The 20662-nt window shown below is 35.7% G+C and overlaps 1 protein-coding gene across 1 annotated transcript in view; it reads left to right on the top strand.

Moving 5' to 3' along the window:
- LOC126810994 (insulin-like growth factor I, adult form) overlaps nucleotides 1-17623 on the top strand; it is a 66283-nt gene extending 48660 nt beyond the window's left edge. Inside the window, exons 2-4 of the mRNA XM_056098796.1 lie at nucleotides 8250-8409; nucleotides 10113-10279; nucleotides 16439-17623. Coding sequence (XP_055954771.1) covers nucleotides 8250-8409; nucleotides 10113-10279; nucleotides 16439-16645 — 534 coding nt within the window. The 3' untranslated portion in view covers nucleotides 16646-17623. The remainder of the gene's footprint in view (nucleotides 1-8249; nucleotides 8410-10112; nucleotides 10280-16438) is intronic.
- Nucleotides 17624-20662: the final 3039 nt, after the last annotated feature.

Here is a 20662-nt window from a genome sequence, read left to right as displayed (position 1 = left end):
AACATACTCTTTATAAACACCCCATGTTTCTTTTCACTTGAATAAAACATTATGTTCCACTTTTTGAACCAGACACTTGTTCTCGGGTTCTATTCATCTTGTTCTTGTTTTCTTTTGGGTGGTTTTTTGGGGGGCTGGGGGGCGACGCTCTTCAATTTTGATATAGAAATCCAAAATGGCTACGACGACGTCATAGTCTGTCCATCGTCCATGGAACGGTTGTACGTGTTTATTGTAGATGAATAAAAAATACAATACCGCCTCTTTACAGGTAACGTAAGAACGTAGTAAAGATTCCAGAAATAAATAAATCAATAAAAAGATCGAGTTAAATAGAATAGCAATAGATAGCTACACACTTTGTCTACCTTTAGACCTTTTGTAAACAGACTTCAAAATAGATTCGTCCTTTTTCTTCGATTCTAAGATCTGATGAGGTGAATTAGTCAATAAATAGATGAATGCCAAATTGATATTTTAAAAAAAGTAGAAATTGCAATTGTGTGTAAGCGTTGATTAGTGTAATTTTCGTTTACATTAGTTTATTTACGCTTGTAAAATTCCATATGTAATTTTCATTTACATTTCGAATCTCTACCAGAAGTTTTTAGATTCGAAATGTAAATGATAATTACATATGGAATTTTACAAGCGTAAATAAACTAATGTCAACTTCACACTGGGCAACTGACATACCACTTACAAAAAATAGTTAGGTGCAACGTTCTGTCAAGGGAGTAGTTATATATACACTATACTTCGTACAATAATCACTATTATGATTTATGTGGCTAATGAAGACGGGCATACGCCATACAGTGTGCTATGAGGGAAATTTTGCCCGGACAGCACTACGGCCTACTCTTATATCGAATTCCAACTGCCAAGGGATCTTTTACGTGCACGCCAATGTGTACACGGGACCTCGGTTTTTCGTCCCATCCGAACGACTAGACAGCTTTCCTTGTCAGCCCCTCCGTCCTGCATCACTGACAAGGGAGAACCACGCTGGAAAATCTGGATGAACTTTCTCGGCCAATGCAGGGATCGAACACCCGACCTCCAGGCTATCGAGCTAGCGTCTTACCCACTTAGCCACGTGATCCCCGATTTATGTGGTAAGACCTTCCGTAATTTTCCGTTATACAAGTTTATAATATTTGATCCCCAGTTGGATTCGCCATGGCACATATTTAGATCTTGTTTATTAAAATTGCGTTAGGTAAAATTAATATGTTGATTTAGATTGATCTGATGTTTTAAGCACAAAAAAGTGAAAACGTGAGCTCTAATGATTAAATTTTCATTTCGACGGAAGTAGGTCTGTTTAGTAATTTAGTTTTTTTTTTACTGTTATGTAGTATGTCAACATTGGCACTATCGGTAGATCTAAAATTTTAAATGTAGGCATATATATCCACTTCACACAACAAACCTACCCCTCAAACTTCATTAAAATGACAATTTTATTTTCCGGCAAAAAAAAAGCGGTTTTTCTACTTTAAAAAGCCTTATTGCTCTTTGTAAGAATATATACGTCATTAAATGATGTAGGTGGTTAAAGGAATTGCTTGCTTTAATATTGAACTATTCCACTATTGTTGTTCACAAGTTTAACGAGCATGATTATCTCATCGTGGTTTATACGCCACGAATATAAATCAGCTTTAGTTCGACTCTATGTTTCCAACGATTCCTGTAACAACCCAAGGTAAATTGTTTTTAATTACAAGTTAGTAATATTTTACACGTTGACCAGGTTTCACCTGTGATGCTTATTAATGCTTTTAATCCGTGGTTGGCATTTAGTAAAAGCTTCATTAACATGCGGATTTACAGACGAAAAATAAATCTTTTAAAATCTGGCATGATATCTTGATTACAATCAACCGTGGAGGACAATGTTAAAAAAATTTAAGTAGATAATTGTTACAAAGAAGATGATGCATTGAATTTTTATACACCTACATTTATTAAGTGGACGTATATTGTTGTCGCCGGACACTCTACAGGTCACAATTTTTTTTCCGATTTTGACGAAACTTTAAATACAGGTACCTTTTGATATATCGGACCGCAACTTCATGGGTTATTGCCACAGGTTGTACGAAAATCGCGTCTTTAGCTTGTGGACCGCTATATAGGTCTCAATATTTATCCGATTTTAAAAACCATCCAAACATATCGGTTGAGTACGAATTTCGTGAAAATCGGAACGCAACTGTCCGACAAAATGACCGCTTTATCATGTAACCAAGAGCCTACATGCTAACTTTGTGATTTCATTTTTGCTTTGTTTCTGTCAGCTTCTGACTTATGCGTCCTTTGACAAATCGTACACTTGTCAGAATTAGTGTTACTACATAGTGTAATTAGACCATCAATTTGTAAAAAGAATAAAATCAATAAGAATATGTGACATTGCATTAATCATTAATTGTAGCAGCATGGCGTATGACCGTCTTAATTATTCCGGTTGTAACAGTGGGACGTTAAACCCCGTTTCATTTCATTTAATAAAGAAATGGATAATAATACAATTAATTTTAATTTTCTTTAAAATATTAAGGCGCTGCATCATGTTTTAGGTAATTTAATTTCAATTATTCCTGTTCCTCAATCCCTTTCAATATTTGAAAATTTCTGTTTCAAAATTAAATGTTCACAATCTGCGGCCATTTTAGGCGAGTCGCCTTATTTTCTAATACCTTTTCGGATTGCGATGCTCCGAAAGTTAGTTTTTTTAAGCAGCTCACTTTTTCAGAGATCACCATTTCAAAGGTAAGGGTTCAACTGAATAGAACAGACTGTAGTCAAATGAATGTGTCATCTTACTTTCGCGTTGTGTTCCTCTAAAGTTCATTGATAATGGGGCAAACGAACTTGTTGTATAGATACACACTTTGTAATTACGTCAGGTACACGGGGGAATTGAAACATAATACCACATAGTGATCATTTAAAGAAGCACCCGATAAAGCAACATGGCAACCAATCAACTGCAGAAATCCTATGCTTAGGGTTATAGTTGGAGTAATTCTATAACGGTTAGGTTAGGGGTAGGGTTCGGGCAATCCTATTATATAATGTCAAATACGGAATCCAAGAGATAGTATTTTCGACGTATTTACGAGAATTCATATGCACTGTGGTTACGGGGTGATCTATGGTTCGTCTCCACCATCTCGTTAAATGTTACAGCAACAATCGAAGTCTGTCCAATGATGTCCAAGGAACAAGTATGCCAAGTTTTATGTCCACCGCCCCTAAGAAGACGAACAAGATATGTAGCTCTTTGGGACTTTCCTCGTCCAAAATAACACAAATAAAGTCTGATGCAAGATATATCACACGAGTGGGACTAAACCTTGACACAATAAACATGCAATGTTTCTTTAGTAACAGGGGTGTCAAGCTATTATAGGCCTGATAGTCAAGTGCATTTTTGTTCCTGGACAAGATCTAATATCACAATCCACGCTACAGTGTACTCATTGATTATTTAACATATAATAAAGAAAAACCAAAAATAAATTCAATGGGATTAATAAAAAGGATCATCGAAATATTTTAGCGAATGTTATATGTAACGCTGACTTCTATTGATCATGGCCCGCTGAATGATGACAAATGTTCAGTTCATGTTATCGATGTAAGTACTAAACAGAATTGAATTAGAATTCACAGTGGCGACCAAAGGCAAAAACTTTATTCCCCGAAAGCCGTTAAAGGAGCTAAATCGTTAATATTTTGGACCTAGAAATTGACAAAAATGGGTCGCAACGCAAAAAATAATATAAACTGATTTACATTCAATCGTTTCTGTTTTTACTGTAATTTCTAATCAGATATGTTCGGCGAAATACGCCAGAAGGCTCACACCGATTATTTTTATTGCGCATGCTATAGCGTCACCATTTGACGTGACTTGTGGGATATGTCTGGCCCTGTTCTTTGAGTCCCTTGTTCCAAATGGCGCTGAAACGCATTATGGTACACAATTCGTGTACCAATGGTAAAATGTTTATTTTGTCTTGAATATTGGATATCAGAAGCCCATCTTTTTCGTGTAAGATTACATGACCAATGTTGATTTGAATTGACAAATAATTGTGTTTTCAATGTATGAAGATTTTTGATGATATTAAGTTTGAGACTTAGCTACTTTAAGTTCAATCAACTTATGGTCAGAGCCCAGTGCCATTAATCCAGTGTCGAATTTACCCAGGGGGCTCCGGTCACGGTGTATAATATTTTGACATTCGCATTTAAGCCTTTCTTACTCGTACTGTAGGGCTAAATCGCTCATATTTTGGACCTAGAAATAGACACAATGATAATGTAATATAAATGTATATAAACTAATTTACATTCAATCGTTTCTGTTTTTACTGTAATTTCTAATCAGTTATGTTTGGCGATATATGCCAGAAGTCTCAATCGAATGGTAATCTCTAACGTCTGGTTATTCCAGTCTACAACGATAGTATTTATTGTGCATGCCCTCCAGATAAGAATATGCCGTCACCGTTTGATATTCCTCGTGGGATATGCCTAGCCTTGTTTTTCGAGTGCCTTATTACAAATAGTGTTGAAACGCATTATGGTACACGATTCGTGTACCAATTGTAAAATGTTTATTTTGTCTTAAATATTGGATATTAGAGGCCCATCTTTTCCAGGCAAGATCACAACATCAATGTTGATTTAAATTGACAAATAATTCGTGTTTTCACTTAGCTACTATAAACTTTCGTCGTCGTCCCAGGCTTCTGTTCAACACTATACCGCCTGTATGGTGGCTGATTGGTATCATATCGTGATGTCATAGTGCCGCCCTTCATAAGGCGACAACCCGACATCACGACATTTTAACCCGACACCACGACAACCCGACATCATGACATTGTAACCCCACAATACGACATTTTCCTATTTTGCGCTAAAAAATGCCAGTTTACTTCACTTTCTATTTGACCACCTTCTATTTGACCACTGGTTAGAATCGATTGTGCTTATATTTTATTGAATTTACTATTGCACACCATATCTACTGGTGTTTTGTTGTCTGTTAATCCATGTTTGTATTATTCCTCCTTATTCTTGTTAAAGTTTAATTATTTACAAGTAAGTCTTAGCTAGTAGCTCAAAGAGAGCAATTGACATTTCAATGCATTTTGCATTCATGTATACCGAATGTAGATTTGATATGAATATATTGTTTGAGTCGAACAATCAAAACGATATTGTAGTGTTTCTGAAGAACTTTATGATCATGTTAAGAAAGACAAACAAAACAGGATGTTTATTTGGCACCGACGTGTTGAGAATTTATTTTTTTAAAAATAAGAAGACCTGTGACACTATGGGGACAGATGTGGCTATCCTTCGTCACAGCACTAAAAGGAATTAGATGTGACACTTTCGTCTAGGACATGCTTTGACTTCACGTTGTATGGTCAATTATTCAATCACCAATTAACTGACTCTGGAACACCGTTTATGTTGTTACTATGTTTATATAACAAATCCAGCAAACTACAAAGGTTAAATACAGGAAAACTACAATATCTATTATAGATACTGTAGGAGTTATTAAAATATCACGGTCTGAGTTTAACATCCTTTATAATTCTGACCTAACGACTTAAACATCACATTTTGTCTCTATCGCAGCCTCTCAGCCAAAGCGGCTGCGGATATGACGTTCCCCTAGGAACTCACGGATTATGTCTTCTCTACGGCCTCATCATGATGTCTGTATCCCTGGCCCCTTAGCCGTGGAGGCTGTGGGTATGACGTTCCACTGAACTCCGAATGATGTCTGAAGGGAAATTTAACCTTTCTCTTTCTGATATACAGAGTATAGATGTGTCAATTACAATTACCATTTTGGGGTAAGTGTTTCGTATGAGCAGCATTTTACGTCAACCTTATTCTAGTTAATTGTACTAATCCGTGCACGAGATACCTGGAAGATAGTAACCCCCTTTCAGAAATGGATACTGGCATAACTGTCTGTGAGTTAGTCTAAGAAAGTAGTAGAATAATGCAAGCTACTTCATTACCCTAGTTTTTGTCACACATCATGTGGGTAATTAATTTCTATATTAAACAGAACACTTTTCTTAGAACTAAAATAACCCCTATAGTATTACAGACCAACCAAGCACCCCCACAGTCCTCACCCGGATGAGTGCGTTTAGATTTAACCAAATTCTATTGATGATCTTACGTAGGTAAAGTCATACTCAATGCACAGTTTCACGCTTTACTCAGGAAGAGAACGTGTTTTTTATGCTTAGGCGTTGTACTAAAAAAATAAGAATGGTGTCTAGCATTTCTTGAGCTTGCATTTTCCGATCAGTTGATCAGTTGAAAAAGTTCATTAAATTTGGTTAGCTGTTGGTCATGAATCATGTATAATTACATATGTCTTCTCGATCGGCTAGCAATACATTGATATTTGTTGAATATTAATGTCAGATCATCTACCTAAAGTCAGGGCCCTAGATTTCCTCTGAGCATCCATTGGTAACAGTGTTGTTAGGTATGCAAAACAACGCAATATTTAACAGGGGTACTATTAATCATGTTTGAAAGTTTTAATTGAAAATACTGAGCGTAGCGGAAAACGCAAAAGTGAATCGCATGGATTCCGATGGGTTTGTAGGGTTAGGGTAAATGTTATAAAGGTCCCTTTAACAAAACCGGGAACAAACATTACACCACTACAACACAAAGTGTACAGTACACATCTGTAAGGTTAAAGAGAATCATTAGCCGTGCGAACAATCCACAAGAGAATATCGGAAGCAAAAATATAAGTTCCGGAAACTATAAGCATATCAAGTCTATTTCGGGCTCGAGGGGGCGGGGCTTACATCGAGCACCAGTCATCAAGGTTTGCTTCTTAACTTGCTAACAATTCAAAAATCCGAATATTTGGTATCCGATTCGTATTAAATCATTATAACATTTTGCAAAAACGACACGTTACGTTTACGACCCCAAATGCAACACACGTACAGTTGATTGGCTTTTTTTTAAAGTGACAACCTTTTGTTCTTACAAATATATAAATAAAGAGGTTTATTTTTCATCGGTATCATTTGTCAGTTATTTTTGTTGGCTTTGATTGATTAGATATGAACTTGTATGAAACACGAGAGATGTATTTTACCTTTAGCGATGTGTGTGAGGTATTTTGCCAATCATCAGAGAACAGGTAGTCATATTACATTATGTGGGCTAAGATTCCGGCCTTATTAACTCTTAATATCTGACTTTTTACTGACATACTAACATATACATCCCAATACACAAAACTCGTCGTGTCGTCATTGTGGGGGAACGTTTACGGTGAATAAACTCCTACTCAATGACTTTATATAGGAACTAATTTAAGTGTTACACTGGCTTTCATTGCTAATCAGTTGGAGAAAGTTTGCATCCTGGAGTCATTTTGTCGTAAGTTGGCTAAATTACTTGATTATTATTAATTACGGGGCTATAATTATCTTGGGTTTCTTGCACTGGGTGTTATAAGCCTCCATATTTAATTGAATACATTTATATTCAATAATTTCGTTCTAAAAAGGGAAATTGTTCAATCGTTTAGCGGATTAGTATTCAAATGAAAGCATCATGATTTACGAAAAAAATATCTTTACCGAGAGTTCCTCTTCTTTTGCTGTATGAATATGTAAAGTAATTGTTTTATTTTAGTGTCTGGAAATGCTTATTCAATCCGTATGATGAAACTGGGCTTTGTTATATCAATGTATTTAGATCTATATCTTACTTGAATTAAATGTGCTTTTTTTATTAATTCATTAACATTTTAATTTATTCAGTGATATTATGCCAATGACGCATGTTTCTAATGGCCACAACTTATATTTGCTATATAAGCAGATACAATCTTATTTTTCTCTATGTCACCGGTGCGTTCAGTTCATTCCATCCGATAGAAAACGCCTCACAGACTGGTATCACCATTGTGCCCGGAACGAAAATCGTCTCCCAAGACAGGAATTAACAATTTGTAAAATAATTCCTTGTCTATGCCTGACTACATTGTTTGTTTAGAGTTTATATACCGGTGCGTACTTTCTATACTCCCAGATCCAACTTGTATAAATACGAAAGTAAGCTGGTAGTTGTTTAAATGTGACGAACTGAATGAAAGATATGACTTTATCTTAATTGACGTTTGTTTTGATTTTTGGGATCGGTTATATTTTCAGATGAAGACATATTACCAGTTAGTAGCTCTAGCAATCTTTTTATCACTCGGACTATCCGAGCAGGCTATGCCAGAAAGATTATGTGGCCGAAACCTGGCAGATGCCTTAGATTTAGTTTGTTACGATCGGGGATTTCATTGGGAAGTCAGAAAAAGATCAGGTAAGTTGGACTCTTCTTTATTAAAGGCGTATTTATAAATACTCCCAATAGCCTTAAATTGGCAATATGACAGAAGGTCGATATCAATTATTTTATCAAAAGTCTAATGTGGATAGTGTAGGTTAGATAATGGATACCATAATGGATACAAATAAAACGAATATAGACGGTGGTGTGAAATCAACGGAAACTAATGTAAACTTCAAATGGTCATAGGTTACTGATGATTGATTTGGTTTTATTCTGGCTTGTTGTTCCTAAAGAGGAATATGTGCAGCCTCTTATTTAAAAATGTTCAAACAATACTAAAAGCCCAGAAATTCAGACATTAAAATTTCTAATACTATTTACTATAATAAGCTGAAAATCTCACACTATCACTTCACTATAATTTATCTTCCTTGCATGGCGTCATGTTTTCGATCGCTTGAAAAAAAACTACAACAGGTCTGAATATTCATTGTTGGTAACAAGTGGGATTTTGTTGTTTTGCTACTATACAGTCCTGAAGATTCAGATTACGTGTAATTAAAATTACATTACAATTTGATTTCGTTTATTTTTTTACTTTCGAATAGTAACCCTACATTTTAATTTAACACATGTTCTATTAAAACCGTGTTCTATCAACCATATATATTTTAACTTTAAACTCATTAGCTCACCCTGGTATACCAATACTGATCATTTGATTGGTCAATTAGTTCGCGTGATAATGTCAGTGTAGTACAACATAAAGAATAAAACGGCAAATGATTTAATCAAACCTTCATATTTCGAAAATTACTTCTTTGCATGAAAACTAAATCCAACGACAAAATTCGTAGCAAAGTTGTGTTGCCATTTTGAAAGTTCATCTATGGATGTACGCGGCGGTTGCCTTTTCCTTAGTCCATAAATCCTTTTAACTTTAAGTTCCAAAATTATTTGTTTTACTTTCTTCCAGTAAATCTTTTAGTGGACCCTCCAAGATTGGATGATGCGATAATTTTTCCTATATTGTATTGAAAACGTATTGAATTCAAATTCAAGGACTAAATTTGTTTTCCCACTCGCGTTTTCTGTACTTTACAAAGACACGACTAAAATATATTTATCATCATAATATGTTTCAAATCAAGTTTTATTACTGAAGAACTCCCGATTTATCTAAAATTTTCAGAGGGAATAAAGATATTGAACTTTCAAACATTAGGTGCAGTAGATTTAATCCAAAACAGGGAAAAGGCCGCTTACGAAAGATGTCGAACATGATTTGTTTGGAGTAGTATTTTATCTTTAAAAGACACAATATCTAAAACTTGCTTTAAATCATGAATGTAACGCTGGTCATGACAACGCTGAACGTATAACGTCTAATCCGACGATCAAAGCTACGTTAACTTTTAACGACTCGTTAACATGGAGCTCCAGGTCTACAAACGTGGTGTACTTTATTGGTCTATAATTTTATAAAATCGCCGACCAGTATTGAATAGCATTGTTTATTTAATCATTACTTAACTCAATAAACAACGTCAAAACAAATTTCTTGGTGTGTAGTAGTATCTAATACAGCGTCAATATTTATTTTCTAGGTGTGCATTAGCATCTAATAATACAACGTCAATATTTATTTTCTAGGTGTGCAGTAGCATCTAATACAACATCTTTATCTGCTTTCCCGGTTTGCAAAAGTATCTAAGTCAATATTTATTTTCTAGGTATGCCAGTACTATCTAAAAGACATAATACAATGACTAGTGAAATTATATATGGTAAACGTAGTTACAGTAATAGAAGGGGTGTAGTAGAAGAATGTTGTTATATTGGATGTAACTATGATATTTTAGAAAGTTATTGTGCTCAACCTGGAGATGATGCTCCCGGGGTAAGTAACATTTTTTAATTTGCCTAAGCCTTTCTTACACGCACTATAGTCTTAAACGTACGTCATAATCCTCGACTTTGCGCATTTGTGTTGAAAACACACTTCCACCTCCCTCTGGTCGTGAGGGTGGAGGAATGGGACGCCCCCCCCCCCCAGTGGAATAGCCTCAGGCCTCTCACCGTGAATGATTTTAGTTAAACTACTGGTTTAATGTGTCAACAGTGGAATACAAAATCGATTATGTCCCAATTTTTTTTTTTTGGGGGGGGGGGGGTGTTTTTTTGTCATCTCTCAAAACAAGGGTTAAAAACGCAGAGAGAGAGGGAGAGAGAGACAGAGAGAGAGAGAGAGACAGAGAGAGAGAGCGAGAGAGAGAGAGAGAACCCACGTTGTCACGTGTAAACGGGGAATATAAATCACGCCACTTGACTCAATGATAGACCTTATGATTTCAGGCGCACGTGTTAAACCATTAAACGTCCTAACCCCATAAAACGCTTAAAAGTATTATATATGTCGAAGCATTCTGTTTTATCGCATAAAAAATTCTATGAAATCGAAAATTTTGTTTCTCACACAAATCAAAGAGGTTTAGTTTTGCAAATTTGGACTATTGGTGTGGTAAACTTTTACTTTAAAATCCAAATATGCTTCCGCATATTTTTGTCAAATAAGTTCACGTATGCAACAGCGTTTGATATACAGACCCTAGACTTGTTTATATAAAAATTACCTACTGATGGTCTTTGACCTTTAAAATAATAAGTACATCTTTCTTGTGGCTAATCGGCATAAATTCAGCTTGGTGTCAATCAGATATCAGATTAAACTTTCACTAGTTAGACTAAGGAAATAAATTTGGAAAAGAAAAACAAAAAACATCTATGAGTCAGGCCTTAAAGTTGGCCGTTATGTCTATATCTTTCTATTAAATACGTCAAGTCTGACGGTTACAAAATAAAGCAACTATTATTAGATATATCCTGGACGATGATCGTGTGATGGTGACCTTCAACCTTGATCCACTTTTCTAAAGTCGCGCCATATAAATCAGGCACGTGTTCAGAGGTGGGTGTGTGTGTGGGGTGGGGATGGGTCAAATATTTTCATTTTTTCCTACTTTCTCCTACGTCGAACAAAGGAACTAGGAAGCATTATTTCCGTTGTTGCATCACTCCACACTGTAATCCCATACATGAGTAGAAATATTTTCTAAGAGCTTCGGATTACGCAAAATTTTCGGGTAAACCCCCAGACCTAACGCCAAACTTTACGTTGTCTCCACACCCACCCAACTCCAACCTTGAGTATGCCCCTGTAATTATGATTTAACCACACAAAGCAGATACACCAACACACCCTTACAACAGAGGCCGTTGCTTGGATAGGATTGTTGATGCCCGGGGTCAATTCTGTGAGTGCAAGACATTCAAGTATAGGACCTTTTAGATTTGTAAACATACAAGAAATGAACTTTCAATTTAAATTAAGTAGGACAGCTTATACACCAAGGTTAAAACTGATAATTCCAAATTTAAAAAAAACAAAAACTTTAATTTCACTCTTTGATTGGATTCAACTCTGAAATGGATGACCGGGGCCAATGTCCCCGAGTTTCCTCTCTGCACGCAATTGAACTGACGTGGTGCCAGTACATTTGGACTTTCGCTATCGGATACTGAACTTTCATCCCCGTTAATTACTTTCTACAGAAAATAATGAAGCCATAAGATTGTCATTTCATCTGTTCACCTTGTGACAAGGTGTCACCGGGTTTCGATGCAAGTTTCTTGGTCGCGTTTACTACTACAAAGAGTACTGAAATATGTATCTTCCTACTATTATATACTTGCTGTCTCGAATTTGTCCTTTGATTTTTTGTTTGTTTTTGTTAGGATCAATAGTAGTAGTAATTAGAAGGTGATTGAATACTAGATTCAATTTAAATCGGCAAAAAAGACCGTGCTTATCCGTTATCAGGGATGATAATTGATTTTACTTGAAGTACGCTATTATAAAGGTAGTCTTGTAAGCTGAAAGCATTAAAAAACGATGTCAGGAACCAGGTCACTGACGTTCTGTATTTCATGTAAATACAAAATATGTTTTTGTATATGCCTATTGATGACGTCACTAGACAACAAATCCGGTATCGTGTACTGTGTGTATAAATGTGTTATGTATGTTTGAATAACATTTTATATAATAGGGGTTTTTTTTAGGTTAAAATTTTAATGATAAAATTTCTTCACACTCGTCATATTTTTATAAATATATTTTAATAAACATGTTTTAATAAACATGTTTTAATAAACATGTTTTAATAAACATGTTTTAATAAGATTTTAATAAACATGCTTTAATAAGAATTTAAAAAAACATGTTTTAATAAAATTTTAATAAACATATTTTAATAAGAATTTAATGGGGTGTTCCCACTTTGCCAGCAGATTAACAGTACTAATTAAGGGGTTAGGAGACCAGAGATATAGAGTTATAGTCTGTTTTAATCATCGTATGAACAGTTTTAATCCATGATCTAAGTTCACTAGCTGATGTTTCGTTCACATGTCATTTTGTAGTGAACACTCTATGATGATGAACATTGTTTTTGATACATAGTTAAATAGCTGCAAAGTTAAATTGTATTTCATTCCATAATGGCTTATGCACAAGTTAAAGGACAATATTGGTGCCAGTCATTATCACATATGTGATAGAACTGGTTAAACACATTCCAAATATCATTTTATCACAGAGATCATTGCTACGATAGAGGCGTAATCAATGCTTCAACTATCGGAAATGACGAACGCAAAAGGAAAATACGAGTTATCCCTCTATATAACAGATTGAAGTGACGGGTGATAACAGGTACATGGGCGAATTTCTGCCCACTAATAATTCCTCGAAGACCAAAAGTTGTTATATGAGACTGTGTAAGAGTATATCTGGAAATTCAAAAAAGTAATTGAATTTCATTAGATAAGAGAACACGAATAAAATAGAAACAGTCCGTACATTCACGCGTGTTTATTTATTCTATCCTTATAAAAACATGGTAATGCACGGACTTTTTCTATTTTCTTTCATGTTCTCTTATCTAGTAACAGTCAATTTTTTTAATGAATTGTCAGATATCCTTTCACAGTCTCACACAACAACTTTTGGTCTTCGAAGGAATTATTAGTGGGCAGAAATTCGCCCATGTACCTGTTATCACCCGTCAATTCAATCAGTTATATAGAGGGATAACTCGTGTTTTCCTTTTGCGTTCGTCACTTCCGATTGCTGAAACATTGATTCCACAGCTATCATAGCAATTATCTCTGTGATAAAATAACATCTGGAATGTGTTTAACCAGTTCTATCACATATATGATAATGACTGGCACCAATATTGTCCTTTAACGTTCAATTCATTCCAAATTCTCGAGGTACCCAAAGCCTAGTTTATAATAATCACAAGTTCGAGTTAAGACTAGGAGAACAGATACCGTTCATTGGAAGTGTACTGTCCGCGAATTGTCTGCTAAGAACTAAGAACGGTCTTATCACTAATCTACATATAGCCCCCGCTGTATGACGGTAAGTGATATGTACCTACGCCTATACAATTGCGATGCGGCACCGGTTTACTTATTAGGAAAACTTGCATCTTTTAAAGAGAAGTTATCAAAATTGTGGCGCTTGAAGCGTGTGTAGACTTTTCAGTGCCAAGTTGTCCTTGTTTAAAGAAAATCGGATAAACTTGAAAGAAAAACAGCTCCAGACTTTGAAATATTTGTATGATAAAACATTCTTCAAAGGTGTCGTCATGGGCAACACCGTTGGTAATCGGGGAACTTGAAAGTAGTTCCAATAGTGGACTTAGTCATACAGCCGAGGCAAGATGTAGGATACTAGAATCTGCTATATACAGAAACATTCATAGTGATCCAGCCGATCCTTCTAAGTTGAAAGTCGATATGTTCCTATCAATTATGAAAGAAGCGGTTAAAGTGGATTCTATACCAGTTCCAGCTATATACCAAGAACAAATCAACATCAACAGTACGTATTAGAAATAATAAATATTTTAAATTATATATAATAGATTTTTAAAATTACTTTTAACTCGTATACCATTATTGTAGAATCAGTGAATGCGAATTTAATTATTCATTGGATATGATATATGACTTTGAATAAATTCTATAATATTGTTCCTTTCATTGTAGAGTTACGAATTTAAGGAGTAGATGACTACATCAAGGATATTCCAACCTTTTTTACAGTACACTTTCAAGTCTATGTCGTGCCAGATCCAAGAATTTCACACCTATACCCAAGGAACGACCTGATATTGCCCTACCTCAATGGTTTCAAGAAATTACAAATGATGACAACTTCCTACTTCACACTGAAGACCGGAATAAGATGCTAGTATTCTGCACCCAGGAAAATCTCTACCAACTAGTAACAACCGATACCCTATATTGCGATGGAACCTTCGCTATGTGCCCTTGTCTGCGATGTCACCTCGGTGGAAGCGGACGTTAAATAAAGCTATTTCACACACGCTATGTGCGCGACCCTTTATTACCAGTTGTACACCATCTATGTATTGGTACTAAGACGTTTTCCTTGGTATATGCCCTACTGCCAGATAAACGACACCCTACATGCCAACGTCTATTCCGAGAGAGAAGGCCAATTTGTTGAATATGTTGAATACCATTTTCACAGACTATGAATTAGACGCACAGAACGCAGCCAGTTTAGGATCTGATTGTACTCTTAAGGGTTGTATGTACCACTTCCGACACGCTATTTGGAGAAATACCCAGAAACATGGTTTGCAGAAACTATATGGTGAGAAGGATTTTGTGACCTGTTTTGCTAAAAGAGCTGTCGCTTTAGCCCTAATTAAATCTGGTGATGGTGAAGACGTTTGGTTTCATGCTTTAATATATGTCGATATGGATATTCCCGGCGTTCGTGAATTTGCAGAGCAGTGAGTTGAAGAAGTTGATATGGCTATATGGAACCATTTTATACTGATGTCCCGAGAACAGCCAACAATGTCGAGGGTTGACATTCGAAATTAAACAAAGTATCCACCAACCACCCTAATATTTACAGATTTATTAAGACCAAAGAAAAGAAAATACATACAGTTAGATAGAAGAATAAGGGAGGGAAATAGAAGATTATTAGCTGATGATAAGAACTTATTAGAATATGGAGTTGACTAACTTTGATCATGTACATATCAATTTTATCATAAACTACAAAGTTTGAAATAAAGTTATATTCAGTTTTTCGTCGGAGTTTCTTATGTCGAAACAATCCATCCTAACAAAAGAATTCTAAAAATCGTTGATCTATGGAAAGCTTACAAGATGTCTGTGATAACGTACACATGGAGAAATATGTGCGTGACTTGTGGCTAGGTCAGTAATTCTTGAAAGATGACAGGGAATTTACAAATCCGCGACTTTTATTGTTGGTGATAGTCCTGGGGAATAACTCCGACTCTGAACTTCGAAAGGGTTCCTACTAGTCCGAATTGTCGGATTCTTTCGCTAGCCTTTTTGGTGGTTATTGGAATGTTTGAAGCAGTGCTTAATCTTCCAAGCAACACAACTGTCACCAAAAAGAACAAAAACATGGCCTCTTCCCTGTCTGTCAAAACAAATTACAAAAACAAGTACATATGTCTCTCGCGTGGCTGTTAAAAGCTACAATACAGATCCCCCCCCCCCCTCACCCCAAGACTGTTAAACACCATAAAGGGGCAAGTGAGGGCATGCAGATATGTCGGATCAGTTTTCCCCTACTTTTTTAGCCGAACAAACTCCGGTTACAAGGTTTCAATAACAAGGACAATAACTTGTTTAACAGGTGAACGAACGTGTCATGGTTTCTGGTTTTGGTAGGTCGGGGCGATAAGATTTCTCCAAAGGTTCGGAGATTTTTAGATTCCAACCTCGACATATCTTATATCATTTTTCTTTCCAAAGACGCATCTCCGACTTAGTTATTTCGAAAGCAAAATACAGAACCATACATCTTCATATCCCTTTTATAATCTAAATATGAGATTCGTATAGCAAATCACTGTTAGTGAAATAATAATGTACAGGCTATTAATGTCATTTATTTTTATCTTTTCAGAGTGGATCTAGAATTTTATTCGGGAGAACGACAGCACGACCTATACCAGTCCCACAGACAACACCACCGCCTCCTGTAGTCACCACACCAAGCCATGACTTCCCATCTGCCGTATTCAACTCAAACCATCGACGTGGACATGCTGCCAGAAAACATTTCTTCTATGTTCAATTAGGAACACGACCAACACGTAGCCCATTAATATAAACTATTTAACAAAACGCACACTCCAATATCATTCCGATTCAAGACACATAAATCAGAACGAGTTATTTCCCTTAGCGGAAATGAACAGCAGTCTCCTGTACCTTACTTGAAACCTTTTTTTTTTGACTATTGTAAGAAGAACTGATCTTCATTATGTAAATCAAGAAATTGTTTTAATCTTTGTTTTCTCTCTTAAATGTCAAGTCCTATATAAGGGCTAAACATTTCGAGTAGGATTGTTGGGAACAAACAGCAATCTAAAGAATGAGGACTGGCTACACGCCGAGGTTTTAGGAGAGGCCTACAAGCCGCCTTGTGTGCTTTTTGTTTAGCTAATATTATTTCGGGCATTTTCAACTTCGTCTCTAACTTTACGAAGAATATATTCCCAGTGCCTCATTATGCCGTCATAACGTTTGGGTTATTAGAGATGGCGCCAGTCATTTTATATCATAAGCCCCCGTGAAGATATTAACAAACAAATTAATGATATGTTTTAATTATTTATCTTAAAATATTTATCAGCGATGTAATAATTGTATGCATTATTTTCTTTTGTTTATCAACTTTTTTTTCGACAATCGAATTTGTGTTCGAAGCTTAATTGCGTAACTATCTTAGAATTAGACTAAATTAGCCTAAGTCTTGTTTCTACGTTTTCTTTTAATACAATTATGTATATCGGAGTCAATTATAGGCGCCTATCTTTTGAATATTTTAAAACTTGTAAGAAATGATATATAATGGCAAAAAATAATATTAGTTATGGCATGGAATCCATTAAATCGACTGTATAGCCGTAGAAATCTATTGGTATTTCAATATTAACATAACATTTAATGAATTTAGAATTTGCATTTCATGAAAAAAACATTTAGAATATCATATATATTTTTGGGAAAAAAAGAAATACATTAATCTAACCTGTATATTTGTGTCGCTTCGTTTATTTACTATTTGTGTTTCATTTTGGGTCCCGCTTTTCGGCCTAAATGTGATTGTTTCACAGAAATGTTTTGTCACTTGCTGAACAGCTTTTCTTGTTATCATGTTATATTTTTGTAAATAAAATGTTACGGTTATTCTGTAAAAATATATTCTCTAGAGTGATTGGTAGATTTCCAGTCGTTTCTAAATTCTCCACCTTAGTCCAACTCAAGTCCACGTCCTGTTATTATTTGTTTTCGGTGTTTGTTGGGGTTTGAATGTATGTACGCTGTACCATAATCTCACGATTTGGTTTAGAAGCTTGCGCGAACTGCTTTATTGATTGGACACTGTGCAGTACAGGTGTCTAGCAAGGACACTGTCTAATCGATCGAATGGCACGAAAAACCAAGGTCCCGTATACTTATCAAAGAAACCTCGACAGTTGAAATTCGAAATAAAAGCAGACCGTAGCACTGCTCTCCGGTTAATATTTCCCCCATAGAAAACTGCATGGCATATGCCAGTCTACATTAGTCCAGTCGGCGCCGGAAACAGGACGTTAAACCCCATTGGCTTGGCTAGTCTAAATATGCGGGATGGAAGCGCACGAAAAGTTTGAGATGAGTGTGGCACATACTTGGTATTATAGGTCAGTTCCTGCAAAGTGAAAATATGAGAGAGAAATGTGTTTTTAATTCCCTTAGTTCAACTAGACTGATCTCGTATTTGTTTCAATTAAAAGGTACCCAAATGCTACACTGACCGAAAAGCTGGTTATTTTCGATGACTTTGGATTTCAGTAGGATACACGCTTGTGACTAGCTTTTGAGATAGTGGGAATGGACTTCATTTTATTGCCAACCAAACATTCCCTCAAAGTATCAATCAAGAACTCGGTATCAGAATTAAACTTGCGATTTGGTTCCAAAGTGCAAAATTACATCGCCCTATGATGGTCCGCTAGTCCCCTTTCCATCGTTTCTTCGCTTAAAAGAAGAGCCCATTACAAACAGTCACTCCAAATATCTTTAAGTAGTTGTGTTATCTCCGAATTAGGGTTTCTATAACACCTGATGTTACTTCTCATTTGAGGAGTCTATATGTAGCTACCAGATCAATCCTATTGTGTCATAGTCCTTTGGTCAGGGCGGATGCCGTACGGATATTTGGACTATTGGACTATGCCTGGTGGCCTGGGGCCGCTAGGGACAAATGGGGCGATGGGCTAGATTTAAAAAAAAACAATCTTGAAAAAATGGCATTGAGAGACTTTTGACTCCATCACCAGGAATTCCCCGCTTAGTATCAAATGGTCTCCGGTGACGCATCATTGTTATGATTGGACAGTCTAGATTTGTTATAAAAGATAGCTGAGTTTCAACATAACAATATGCTGTACTTTTGTGTCTTTAAGTCAGGTTCTTGACGACAACACTGGTTTAAACGTCATATAATACTTTTATTCCTCTTTAAACATATCATGTACAAAACTTAAGACTTGGCTTGACACCCTCAGGTGCCAACTCCCAACTAACTTACATGGACGCTGCCCGGTCTTAACCCTAGACCTGCCCGGTCCCAAGTTAACTTCTAGACACCCTCGCCTAGTCTGCCCTCGTCTCGTCTCGTCTACCGATCTCGTTTCCATTCTGGGTTTATAAAGCCTTCTAGACAAAGGATCTTATTACACATCTGGCTACGCATCATATCGGATTTAACATTCAGTACAGTTTGCTTATAAAACAAAGGAAATTAAATAAAACAAGCCAACCATGAGTTTATAATGGAAATGACTAATGAATGCCATCAGGACCACCATGAGTGTCGTTAGCAGACAGGTTGATGTTAAAATCAGTTCCGCTTTCACGTGTCAAGAGGGCACGAAGTGTCTATAACATCTGTCATTATGTACCACACCTTTCTTTCTTTAATTTTTTCAAGGCCGTTACAAAATTGAATATAAATGGAGTCGATAATAACTACGCTAATTAAGTCTAAAAAAAATCCAAAGAACAAAACACTAATTTAAGAGTTATATATACACAGAGGTTTTTTTTGTACACCACTATGTCTCGCACGATCACTAATAATACAAATTCTTCTAATGGTCACACACGCTAATTATTGAAATGACATATAACACGAATTCTAGTAATGGTCACACTCGCGGGTTATTAAAATAACCCACATATATAATACAAACTATTCTAATGGTGACACACGCGAGTTATTGAAATCACATAATATATATAATATAAATTCTTCTAATGGTCACACACTCGTTTTCAATCAATCAATACAAAGTCACACACGCGTTGAAGAAATTGTTTCTTTCTTCTTCTTGGGTACAAGATATATCTCTTTCCTAATTTTTCCATCCTTCTCTTCTTTCATTTCCTTCTCGTCTTTAAGATTGGCTGCTATTTTTTTTTTCGGGTAGTCTTCTCCCTTTCCTTGCCGTCTAGCCGAACGGTGTGTTATGAAATGTCGTGCTATGAAGAATATTCTAACTGCCACCCGTGCCCATGGAGTGAACTTAATTAATGGTTAATCAAATTAGCAAGTGGAACAGACTTTAGATAACGATGTATTTTAAAATATTTACATTAGAATTGACATGAACTAAATTGAAAATATAGGATGTCGTATTATTTTACCTCAAGATAAAGAATAATGAATGATCTGAACACATTTCACCAATCTTAACCCTTTAATACCAAGCGTATCAGATGTGCACACCTACATGATATACATATTATAATCCCTGTGGAATATTTTTATTATTTACTGTTATAATATGAATTATCACTTATTCCCTGTCACCGAGTGCAGCTGTACAACTTCAAGGGCCCTGGCCTCAAGTGTCTGGGACCAACTCTACACTTTCTGAAATATCAATAAAAGCTCCGGAATGATTTCAATTTAACAAAATAAACAATAAGTAAATCTATTTTTATTTATATGCTATTTGTTGCCAGAAATTATCTATTCAAATTTAAAAATAAACAACATTTTTTTCTGAAAATCAATGTCGAAATTTAGTGTATCATATATACTCTTCAAAAAAAAGTAGGGGATATTGAAATG

This window comes from Patella vulgata, chromosome 2 (assembly GCF_932274485.2).
Source record: "Patella vulgata chromosome 2, xgPatVulg1.2, whole genome shotgun sequence".
Lineage (NCBI taxonomy): Eukaryota > Metazoa > Mollusca > Gastropoda > Patellidae > Patella > Patella vulgata.
Note: the sequence above shows the minus strand (reverse complement) of the source record. Positions and strands in the feature narration are given on the sequence as shown.